General features: G+C 50.4%; 1 protein-coding gene across 26 annotated transcripts in view; it reads left to right on the top strand.

Annotated features, from left to right (window-relative positions):
- NRXN2 (neurexin 2) overlaps positions 1–12,655 on the top strand; it is a 340,969-nt gene that overhangs the window by 56,156 nt on the left and 272,158 nt on the right. For 25 of the 26 annotated variants that reach the window (XM_083591980.1, XM_083591978.1, XM_083591984.1 and 22 more), the window contains one exon: positions 12,592–12,609. The exons of the other annotated variant lie outside the window; for it this stretch is intronic. In XM_083591980.1, the coding sequence (XP_083448106.1) occupies positions 12,592–12,609 (18 nt within the window). The remainder of the gene's footprint in view (positions 1–12,591; positions 12,610–12,655) is intronic. 26 annotated transcript variants of the gene reach the window in all.

Here is a 12,655-nt window from a genome sequence, read left to right on the forward strand (position 1 = left end):
GGGCTGTCCCATGGTCTTGGGTCTGGGGTGCAACTGACCTGGCAACCCTACCTGCCCTTCTTCAGCGACAAAATAGCTCTCTGGGGTCTCCTGGGCTCTGCGCCTGCCTGGCATGATTCTCAGTCCCCAAACATCCAGCAATGGCCTTTGAGCCCCACTTCAACCATCGGGTGAGGTTGATTTGATTCCCCTCTCCCTTGTTCCTGATATAGATATTCACTCACCCCTTCTTCCCTAGCCAGGGGGCGGGGAGCCATTTTGCCATTTGCTCCAGGTGCCAACATGTCTTGGGCCAGCCCTGCTTGTGCGTCAGAGGAAGCCTGGTCCCCAGCTATTGCAATTTATCCAGCTATTACTTATCTGTTTATGGCCCTGCCTGCTGCTCTGGCGAGCAGCCAGGATGGGCTGCCGAGGGAGCAAATTCTGGGGCAGCTGATCTGGAAGGAAAGAAAGTCCAGGGGGGCCCTACCCTCACTGGGCAGACTCCGGTTCTGGAGCCCCTTACAAAAAAGTGGGGGGAGAGAGGTCCTGCATCTGGGAGCTGTTCCCCTTGTGGGTGAGAGGCCCTGATCCCTAATTCTGTGGCTATTCCGTGCTGCATTCTGTGCATGCCCAGAAGCAATCCTTTTCTGTATTATTGCTGGGTGCTGAGGTCATTTCCCCTCCCGCGCAGGTAGGCAAGGAAGGCAAGTGGGCTCCCTTCCTTTCTTCCTCCCCGACTCAGTGATTTGGGGCCTTTGTCCTCCCCCAGAGCTGAGAGGCACCTCCCTATCTCAGTGATGGCAGAACACTTGCTTGGCATGCAGAAGGCACCTGGATCAATCCCAGGTGAGGTCTGGGGTGGAATGTGAGAGCCCTCCACTGACAGTTAAGAGCAGATGGTGCTGGATACGGTTTAGTGAAGTTAGGGAGGCCACTGTCCCACTTTAAAGAAGGCAGTCCTCTGTTTGAAGGGCTACCCAGTCCAAACCTAGTTTAGAGATTAAAAAAACCCAGGAAAGGGGAGAGCGTAGGTTGGAGGGACGGGACTTGAAGCTGCCCATTCTACACTCAGCAGCATCAAGACAGCAGAGTGAGCAGGAAAGATCCCAAGTCACCTGGTTATAGTCTTGTTCCCCACTATGAGGATATGTATTGTCCTTCAATTTAAATTATAGTAATTATTTCTAAATGTGCATGTAAATTACTTGTAAATTAGCATATGTACTACTTTTTTTTTGCAAATCTGTGCCCTTGTTTTTTGTTTAAGTTTCTGGCAATGAGTAATAGGACACCCTGAGAGAAATCCGTCTCATAATTGAATAAAAAAGCGGGAAACCCTTTTGCACCTTCGCCCTGCGAACATGGCCTCTTACCCTGTGGCAGGCTGTGGGAAGAGTGGTGCATGTGGTATGTTCAGCCCATCTTGTAAGCAAGGCCCACTGGGCAGGGTCAGGGAGGGTTCGGGACTCAGTTTCCCCTTCGTTCCCTTTGGGGCACCCTGAAGGAACTTAAATGGGACACTGGTGGGAGGAGGCTCAGAGGTGAACTTCCTGGGGGGGGGGATTCCATTCAGAGGGCAGGTTTGGGTTGGGGGTGGGCTGGACTGTCTTCCTGCTTAAGGCCCAAGTGATCACAGCTAATTATTATTGCTATTATTAATTTATTAATCACATTCTGCACAATCTTCTCAAGGCGATGCGCAATAAAAACTGCAAGACACAGTTAAAAAGCACAAATGCTTTAAAAAAACCCAAAACAAACATAATGTGATACCAAATATACATTCCTGGCCAAGATCCAACCATCCAGCAGGGGAAGCTTGTTGGAACAAAAATGCATTCCGTTGTTTCCGGGAAGTGCAGATAGCGGGCGCCTATCATATCTGGAGAGGGATGCTGTTTCACACAGGTGCCTACCCCCTGCCAGTAACTCCAAGGTCACATCATCCTGGGTCTTTTCTCTGGCCCTCCCCCAGCACCCTTGTGGTATGTTTCATTAGTGTGAGTTGCCCAGAGCTGTGTAGAGGGGAAGGACCATAGGACAGCTGCTTTGCATGCAGAAGGCCCTGGGTACAATCCCATTGGCACCTCCAGGCGAAACCGTCAGGGAGCAGCAGGTGATGCTGCTACACCTGAAACATCCTCCAGGTGTTGTCCAGCTCCTATTTTCGGCAGCCCTAACCACTAGCCATGCTGGCTGGGCTTGATAGGAGCTGGAGGCTAGCTTTACCTTCATCCCTCTGCAACTGAAGTCATAGAATCACAGAAGTATAGAGTTGGAAGGGACCTCTAAGGGCCAACTAGTCCAACCCCCTGCAATGCGGGAATCACAGCTAAATGATCCCTGACAGATGGCCATCCAACCTCTATTTAAAAACCTCCAATGAATGAGAGTTTGCCGTCTTCTGAGGGAGTCTGTTCCACTGTCAAAACAGCTCTTACCCTCTTCTTCTGAATGTTTATTTGGGATCACCTTTCTTGTCATTTGAATCTGTTGGTTTGGGTCCTGCCCTCTGGAGCAGCACAAAACAAGCTTGCGCCATCTTCCATGGGGCAGCCCTTCACATATGACTCTCCTCTCCATCCCCTCTTCTCCATACTAAACGTTGCCAGTGCCTCAACCGTTCCTCATAAGGCTGGGTTTCCAGGCCTTTCATCATCTCGACCACCTTCCTCTTGCACCTTCTACCTTGCAAAATATCCTTCTTAAACTGTGGCACCCAGAACTGGACACAGGACTCCAGGTGGGGTCTGACCAAGTGGTACTATGAGGTCCCACGAGCTGGAAGAAATTTGAGTTCCTGCTCTGAGTCTTCATGGGCATTTGGGTTCCTGATAACTTGCCGATTCAGAGCCTTGAACATGCCCGCCTGCCCAGGCGCCATCCTAAGTTTCCCATCCCCCTTTTTTCCCTTCCCAGCTCAGGGCCAAGGACAACAATTTCAGACTCTTGCATCGCAACCAGACGACGGGAGTTTACATAACCCCTCGTCTCGCACAAGGCACCAAATAGTGCTCGCTTACGTCAAGAATACTCTCCCGCTTCTCTTCTACATGCAGACACACAACACAACACCCACATGCCGCCGGCACTTGGGCTCAGCCCACCCGCCCACTCGCCTGCTCTCCGGAAGCCTGTTGTCTGGAGAGGGAGGCTGGCTAGCAGATGGCGGTGGCGGCAACCGACTTGGCCGGTTGCCGTGGAGATGGGCTTGGCAGGGGAGCCTCTCGTGCAGCCGGAGGAGACACCAGGGCCGCCTGACTCCTGCCGCCGCCGCCACGGCTGTTGTCGGCCCTCGCAAAGGAGGCTGTCGTGACGGGCAGGCCGGGCGGCTGTTGCCTAGGCCGGTTGCCGTGGAAACGCTGGCCCAGGCTGGCTGATGGATTTGGAAGGAGATGGATTTGAAGCCTCTCAAAGTGTGCGAGCAGGAAGGGTGTGTGTTGCTGGGGGGCAGCAGGCAGAGAGGCCTTTGCATGAGGGGAGGAAAGGTAGTTTTGAAGGTCAAAGGTTAATCACTGGAATGGAGGGCACCTTGGGCCCTCCTGCAAGCCCACCTGCGAGTCTGTTTTATGAGCCAGGGCAATTGTTTCCCTAATTCCAGATCATGCAAGGAGTTGGTTATTGTTTTTCTCTTGTAGGGGAAAGGCACTCTGCACATGTTCAGAAGGGCTTCTACTGTGGGGCGGATCCTGCCTCCAACTGTGGAGAGACACAAACTATCTGTGAGCATTTTGCAGTCCCTCCCAGGCTTTCTCAGGCAGGAATCCTCAGGCATGGGAACACCACCAACTTGGATGGCTCAAAAAGAGGACTAGACTAATTGATGGAAGAGGTTGGGGCTGACAAGGGCTGCCAGCCACAGCGTTGTCCGTGTTCTGCCTTCTGAGTACCTGTCTCTGGGAATTGCAAGTGGGCAGAGTGGTCCTGCTTGCAAGCTTCCCCCAATGGGCATGTGGGAACAGGATGCTGGAATAGATGGGGCCCCCTATGGGCCTTATCCAGCTGGAGGGCTTGTCTTAGGTTCTTATGGAACCTTCCGGTCCAAAGGCAGTCTGCCTGGGTTCCTAGGTTCTTAGCGGCATCTAGCTACTGTGAAAACAGGATGCTGGCCTAGACAAGGCCCCTTCTGCAGGGCTTTTCATACATTCTAAGTCTACCCAGTGAGAAGTTCCTGATTGCAGGCCTGGCACACAGCAGGTGGGGGCTCCAGTTTGGGGCTTCTTTGTGATAGCGCATTGGCTAGCCTCCCTTCACCATTGGCTCCAGTCAGTGCAGCTGTATGTCCTGGGTCCGATGGGAGCTGTAATCCAAAGCAGCTGGAGGGCCAGCCTAGATGAGGTCCATGGAGACTCCCCTGGCTTCCTCTACCGTCTGCTTTGCCCAGTTAAAAATGGTTTCTCTTTTGAAAGCCATATGATCACAATTTATTGACAAGCTGGAAGGTGTGCAGAGGAGGGCGACCAAGATGATAAAAGGTCTGGAAACCAAGCCGGATGAAGAACGGTTATAGGAGCATGTTTAGCTAGGAGAAGACTGAGAGGTGATAGAATCACATCTTCAAATATGTGAAGGACTATTCCATGAAAGATGGAGCAAGCTTTTCTCCTGCTCCAGAGGGTAGGACCCACACCAATGGACTCAAATGGCAAGAAAGGAGATCCGGAATAAACATTTGGAAGACCTTTCCGATGGTAAGAGCTCTTTGACAGTGGAACAGACTCCCCTGGAAGGTGTTGGACTCTCCTCCATTGGAGGTTTTTAAACAGAAGTTAGATGGCCATCTCTCAGGGATTCTTTAACTGTGACTCTTGCATTGCAGGGGTTGGTTTGGATGACCCTTAGGGTTACCTTCCAATTCTATGATCAGTGCTGCTTGAAGTTGGTTCTGGCTCCGTTATTCCTTCTGTCCCTCCCCCGCCCTTTTCTCATTTGCTGATATTATATTGCTGCTGTTTTCTTATCTTCGTTTTAGTGTTTCCTTGGTGCTTTTAAAATGCAGTTTTATTTGCCATGTTTTAAATTATGGCCTTTTGCCACCTTTAAGGTCCCACTAGGGAAGAGTATGAATATTTTAATAAAAGTAGAACAACATTTTTTGCTGTTCCCAGGTAGGCTTCATGAGCAGGAAATTTCTTGAGCCTCTTTGGGACTCATTGCCTGAACCCTTCTCTCTGCATTTTTGCTTAGACAAGACTACCTAGACATGTGGAATGCTGACATGTGCTTTGATCTGCTTTTGGTGTCTGGCTGATGTTAACTAAGGTGCTGGTGGACTCCGTAAGTTGGAGGTTTTTAAACAGAGGTTCGGCAGCCATCTGCCAGGGATTCTTTAGCATTGCAGGGAATAGGACTGGATGATTCTTTGGGTCCCTTCTAATTCTGCAATGCTGATTCTATGACAATAGGGAACATATAGTGTGGTTTGTTCTCCCTCTCCATATTATCCTCACAACAACCTTGTGAGGTAGGTCAAGCTGAAGGTGTGTGACTGGCTCAAGGTGAATTTAGTGGTCAAGGCGGGATTTGAGCCCTGATTTCTCTGCTCTTAGTCTGACACCTCACCCACTATGCCACATGTGTCTCCAGTCCATATGAGCAACTTGCCAAGTAGGTCTTTTGTGACTCCCCCCACCCTCCCGCTATCTCCTCCTCATGCCCCCCATCCCATGCCATGTGGCAAATAGGGCAGGATGTTTCAGAAGCTACTGGGCCTGCCCCTGAGGGCTCCTTTGCCCTGTCTCTCTCCTGTTTTTCCAAGTGGCAGCCGGATGCTCCCCTGGCACTGCCTATATTTAAACCAACAGCCTTGGGTCAGGTCATTTGCATCCTTGCCCACGAAGAAGCCTTCGTCAAGGACGGGTGTGTAGGCGTCATGCTCTAGTAAGATAGCTAGGAGGGTGTCAGGGGGGCTCCTCTCTTGCTAATTGGGGGCCCCATTGCTTCATCCCAACATCTTGTGACATACTGAGGTGTGAACGGGGTTCCCGTAAAGGATGAACAAGCCAGAAATTCTGCTGGGTTGTCTGCCTATCCGAATCCCTCCCCATGTAATACAAGAATTCGGCATATGGAAAGAAGGGGTAGATGCTGCAGCAACCCAACCTGTCTATGGGCCTCTCCAAGCCACTTTCTAAGAATGGGGGGAAACTGCATTGTTTAAAAACACGTGAGAGTCCCAGGGTGACCTTGGGTTGGCCACTGGCTCAGCTTTACCTACTTGAAAGGGTTGTTGTGAGATAACGTGTGTGTGTGTGTGCGCGCGCGCTGGGCAGGGTGTGGGAAACAACACAATGTTTGCTGCTTTGAACTCCTGAGAGGAAAGACAGGATAGGAATCAAACAAATAAACCTGAGCCTTTTGCCCCTTTTTTCAAGCATCTTGAGAACTGGGTCAGGTATTCCCTGACCTGGGCTCCATCAGTTCAGACCAACTCAGCTTCAGCACCTGCTTGTGTGTCCCTCCCTCCCTCTGTTTCTCTTTCTCACTCTTTGTGTTTTTGCACCAGTCTCTCTCTCCCTCCCTCTCCCTGTTCACGGGCAAGGCCTGAGCAGTGCCCACCCGCCTGCCCCCTCCCATTAGCTGCACCCTCTGTGATGGGTGCTGCTTTGGGGCTGAGCTGTTTCCATCATTGCAGAGGGCGCTCTGGGGCCAGGCAGCCTGGCTGTTCCCTGCAAGGTCAGCCCAAGGTCGCCTGCCAAGTAGGCTGCCAGGAGAGGGAATGTGCATGGGGTGGAGAGACAAGCCTTCCTCCTCATTCCTCTTCTTCATCTTCTTCCTCCTGCTTCTGTTCCCCTTCCCTTCTCTGTGGATCATCTCCTTGGGCACGGCTTCAGACTCTTCCTTGCTGCTACTGTGCCCGTTGGGCACCGCCAGTTGGCATCAGGAGGACTCCCCTGGCATGTGCTGGAGAGTTCGGCCGTGTTCAGAGCCAGTTCAGAACTGTTTCTGAAAGGGAGAGGGGGTGAGGGCAGAGCACACAGCCTCTGTGCTTGGGGTGGTGGTGGTGGTTACACACACAAACACACACTCATTCAGTCCAGGCCTTGCACACCGGCACATAGGAGGGTCCCTTATCCAGAGTCAGACCATCTCACTCTGTATTGTCTCCATACGTGGACTGGCAGCCGTTTCTCAGGTTCAGACGGGTCTTTCTCAGCACCACCTGGAGATAGGATCATAGGATGCTGCCTTATAGTGAGTCTGGCCATTGGGTCCATCCAGCTCACTAGTGTCTAGACCAGCGTTTCTCAGTCTGTGGGTCCCCAGATGTTGTTGGACTACAACTCCCATCATCCCTGAGCTCTGGCCTTGCTAGCTAGGGGTAATGGGAGTTGTAGTTCAACAACATCTGGGGACCCACAGGTTGAGAAAGGCTGGTCTAGACTGATTGGCAGGGGCTGTCCAGGATTTCAGACAAAGCTATCTCCCAGTTCTACCTGGAGACGCTCTTAGAACTGGAACTGGAAGTTTCTGCATGTGAAACAGGTGCCCTTCCCCATGCGAGGATAGAACCTGGGAGGATCTTCCGTGTGTGTGTGTGTGTGTGTGTGTGTGTGTGTGTGTATCTGCCCATGAACCAGGGCGGCCTTTGGAAGCTGCCCTCTCAAAGGGGCCACATTGCATCTCTTTGTCTTCTCTGATTGCCCCCGAGGTGTGACTGTGTCATTGTCTGTGCTTGGGGGGGGATGGGACTCTGTGGTGGAACTGAGGAGGGAAAGCCCAAAGTCTGCCACGCAGTAAAGGTCTAATTCTGCACCAGGAGAAAATTGTGCAAAATAAAGGCAGTTGTGCATTCCCACCGAGACTTTGGGCTCTTCCACACCAGGCATTTAAGTTGGGGGAAATGCCATGGTTCATGGAGGAGTGGGCTATCGATGGCTACTAGCCATGATGGCTATACTGTGCCTCCACAGCTCGAGGCAGCCATGCTTCTAATGCCATTTGTGGAAACCACAGGAGGCAAAAGGGCTCTTGTGCTCTTACTGGCTTCCCATTGGGGCATCTGGTTGGCCACTGTGAGAACAGGATGCTGGACTAGATGGGGTCATTGGCTTGATCCAGCAAGGCTCTTCTGATGTTCTTTTGCTTCATTGTTGTGGCTCATCCAGATGACTGACATTTCCCTATGGCTCTTCCACCATTCCAACCTGCAGAAAATCGGGTCGTTTCCCCCCCCCCCCCCGTGAGCCTGCAAGTCAGAATGACTCTCTGGGCAATTTGCTCCTCTTTCCAAAGAGGTTCAGACTTGTCCTGTGACGTCTGGGGCAGGTGGACCTGTTGTTGTTCTTCAGGACGCCTTTGCTGCGTCTTCTCCTCTGGGCATCATTTTCTGTTTCCTTCTTTTAGTCAATCTTTTAATTAGCGCTGAACGCTTTCTAGGCTATATTTTATATCTCCGCGCAATGGTGTTTAAATGAAAGCGTGTGACAGCGCTAATTAAAGAAAGGCTATTTGAAAAACCAAAACGATGTTGCCTTAGAAATCTGTTCCGTTTGTTTTTCGGTGAATTTAAAAGCAGACTGGCGGTTGTATCTAGTGTTACTCCTACTCAGAGTAGACCCATTGAAACGAATTAACATGACTAAGACAGGTCCATTGATTTCAGTGGGCCTACTTTGAGCAGAACCTAGTTGAACCGTGCATGGAGAAAGGGGGTGGAGAAAAGTTTTCCTCCCTCTCTCACAACACTGGAACTTGTGGACTTTCAACAAAGCTGAATGTTGGAAGATTCAGGAGAGGGGGCAAAAGAACATCCTTCTTCACACAGTGTATGGATAAACTGTGGAACTCCCTTCCACAAGAGGCACCAACTTGGATGGCTATAAAAGAGGATGAGGCAAATTCTTGCAGAGGGAGTGGAGGGCTACTGATGGCTACTAACTCTGATGGCTATGCTTGACCACAGTTGGAGGCAGCTATGCTTCCGAATACCAGTTTCTGGAAACGGCAGTGGGGGAGGGGCCTCTTGCACTTTGGTCCTGCTAGTGGGTTTCCTGCAGGCATCTGGTTGGCCACTGGGAGAACAGGATGCTGGACTAGTTGGGCCATTGGCCTGATCCAGCAGACCCTTCTTATGTTTTTATGAATCACTTGATTATAACAAAAACCCAACCACTGAGTAGTGTCCCTCTCCTCCAAACAGGGTAAGCAGAACCCACCACATCTAGAAAGAAAGGGAAGCTTAACCCAGGCTTGGATCCAGGCCTCCGAGCATCCTGCCTCTAACTGTGGCTGCTCTTGATGTCCCAGCTGGGCAGGGAGGCAGGCCCTTTCTCTGGTTCCCTGCCCCTGCCTGCCCCTTGCTGAGTCTCTGCCTGGGCCTGACGCATGAGCCTGTTGTTGGGTGGGTGGGTATATTTCTCTGCAGATGGCAAGAGCTCAGAGTTTTCACCCAGATCTGTGCTAATTACTGCCACATTGTTTGTTGTCTTGCATTCATTATTTACATTCATTATTTTAGGGGTTTATTTTGTCACCAGTGTAGCATAGGGGTTGGGGAGGGGTGGAGTTTCCTTGCCACCTCTTTGAGTTTCCTTTTGCTGATTTTGGAATTCCACCCCCCACCCCCGATGGAAATGCCAGTATTGCCATTCTGGTGCAATCTGCTGCTTCCCCAAAGCTGGTGGCAGGGTATGGCCCCTTTTCCATGCAAGTGCCGCCTGGATGGAGTGAAACTTCTTGCCTATCTCTCAAAGTGCCCCATCCAGCAGCTGTCCTAGTGCTCTGCATATGCGCAGAGACAGAACCAACAGCTGTTAGGGGGAAGCTTGAGTCTCTTTCCACATCATAAAGCAGTTTCCAAGGTTTTAAGCTCTGGCACAGGAGTGGTTTAGCCTAGTCGCAGTTATCTATGTTTTGGTAATCACCAGATTAGACTACTGCCATTCATTGTAGACAGGGCTGCCTTTGAAGATGGTTTGGCAGCTGCAATTGCTAACTAGGACTCTGTGTCAGGATCATATCACGCTGGTGCTTTGCCACCTGCGTCGCCTTCTCTTCTGTTCCTGGGACCAGTTCAAAACACTAGCTTGGTCATTTAGGGCCCTTCATGGTTTGATAATTTGATGGGGGGGTTGGACTAGTTGACCCTGGGGTCGCACCCATGCCTGAAATTCCATGATTCTGTGATCACCTGTCTCCGCAGGTGTGTGTCCATGCTCTTAAGACAATGATGGGGAACCTGTGGCCCTCCAGATGCATCTTGGTCTTGGCAAATAGATCCATCCTGTTCACTGACCCTCGGAGCCTTGGTCAAAATGCTGTCCAATGGTCATCCTTGTTACCCTAACCCTTTGTGACAGGGATGGGACCCTCTGTACATTGTTGGACTCAAATATTGTTATGGAGGAGAGGACCATTGATGGCTACTAGCCATGATGACTATGCTTTGCCACTGGTCAGAGGCAGAAATGTTACTGATGCCTGTTGTTGCAAACCGCAGGAGGAGCTCTGGTGCTTGGATCCTGCTTGCCAGTTTTCCACTGGCATCTGGGTGGCCACAAAGAGAACAGGATGCTGGACTGCATGGGCCCCCTTTGGCCTGATCTAGCAAGCTGTACTCTTTCCCTTATGTTCTTAAGCCTGTCCTCTTTGCTATGTACCTAAGATTCTGGATGCTGATGCTGGACTAGGTGCGTCATTGGCCTCATCCAGCCAGCTCTTCTTAGCTTCTTATGATTCATGGAGTAGAGGGCTATTGGTGGATATTAGTCAGGATGGCTATTCTTCTCTGAATGTCAGTAGTTGGAAAAACAAAGGAGGGGAGAAGGCTGTTGTGCTCAAAGCTTGCTTGCTGGTTTTCCAATGAAGCATCTGGTTTGCCACTGTGAGGACAACAGGATGCTGGACTAGACGGGCCACTGGCCTGATCCAGCAACAGGGCTCTTCTTATATTCTTACGTCAGCCTCAGCCAGCATAGCCAGTGTCCAGGCATGCTGGGAGACCTAGTCCAGCAATATCTGGAGGGCCAGAGCTTCCCCATCCCTGCTGTTCAGGTCTTCATCAGAGGCCTTCTTCTCTCCCCTGGTTAACCTGGAAAAAGGGCCTTCTTCACTGTGGCTCCTGCTTGAGCAATGCTCTCCCCTTGACGCTCTCATGGTGGCAATGCCAGGCAAAGACTTTTGTTATCTGGCCAGACTTTATAATCTACACTGTTTTATCACTGTAAGGTGTATATATATATATATATATATATATATATATATATATATATATATATATGAAAAAACACTTACAATGGCTGCTGTTTTTCCTCTGTAGTTGGGTTGTTGTTTTTTTTGTATGCTTTTAAATGCTTTTAGCAATTGGACTTTGATTTATTGCAAACTGCCGTGGGGAAATCTATTTGATGGGTGGGATATCAACCCCCATAATAAATAATTAAAATCCATTGCGGGGCTGTGTGCTGTAGCTGAGTGGTGGAGCTCAGGCTTTGTATGCAGAATAGGAGCAGCAGAGCGGAGGGGGCACAGCGGCTTGCAGGGGAGGGAAAAAAGAGACCCGGACTGGTAGGGCAGTTGGCTGGAGGGTCTTGCCAGGCAAAGGGGGCCTCTGTTCCAGGATTCCCACCCCTTTTAGGATCCAGCCAGATGCCTCCAGGAAGCCCACAAGGCGGCCATGAGCACAAGAGACCTCCAGCTGGGAGTTGGGGCAGGGGGTGGGGCAGAGCTCAGTAGTGGAGCCCAACCTCTGTATGCTGAAAGTCTTAGGTTCAATCCCTGATGGCATCCGCTGGGAGAATGAGGAATATCTCTTGCCCAAGACCCTTCAGAGAACCATTGTCCATCTGTGTAGACAGTACTGAGCTTGATGACCAATAGCCTGACTCACTTGAAGACTGGTTCCTCTCAGGATAAGACTGCCTCTTATCCTGAAAGTGGCCGCCATGACTAGTCAGCCATTGCTAGCTGTTGTCCTCTGTGAATTTGTTGGTTGGCTTCTTCATAAGAGAACTGTTTCATCTCCTTCTCGCAACAGCCTTCTGGGTATGCTTTTTGGACCTGGTGTCTCTTACCAGTGCATTGGGGGTGAAGCTTCCCTCCTCTCACCTAAACACGACTCCTTTTGCAGAATTCCAAGCAGGGAATTCAAAACCTCATCCTCTTTCTTTCTTTCTTTCTACTAATTATAGGCTGCCTTTCTTGACAAACTCTTCTCAAGGCAACAAATGCTAACAACAGAAGCAAAACATGCCAATAATACAGCATTGTAGTAAAAACCCCTAAAATTCAGAAAATGCAAACAAAAATAAAAGCACAACAACGCTTTAGAATATGACTTGGCTGGGTGGGATGCTTTGTGATTCTTTGATGAGGCTGAGGCTGGCGATTCCTCTGGAGCGAAGGAATGCAGCAGGATCTCTTTATCTCACAAGAAGTGAACAAATAGCAGTAAATGAGCATTCATAAACATTGACAAACAGTATATAGCTCAGTATTGCCTTCGCTGAGCGGCAGGAGTGGCTCTCCAGGATTCCAGCCTGAGTCTAGGTCTATGTCAGATGCTGGCCTGTCGTTCTGTTGCTGGGTCTTTTCCTTGCTTGCTCCTGACTCTCTTCTTTCTCCTTTTTCCTTCCCCAACTCTCTGCCTGCCTTGCTGGATCCCCACAGAAGAGCTAACGTTGGAAGGTGAGTAGAGGTGCCTTTCCTTGCCATTCTGATACCTAATGCTCTG

Source organism: Podarcis filfolensis (genome assembly GCF_964270895.1).
Source record: "Podarcis filfolensis genome assembly, chromosome: 16".
Classification (NCBI taxonomy): domain Eukaryota; kingdom Metazoa; phylum Chordata; class Lepidosauria; order Squamata; family Lacertidae; genus Podarcis; species Podarcis filfolensis.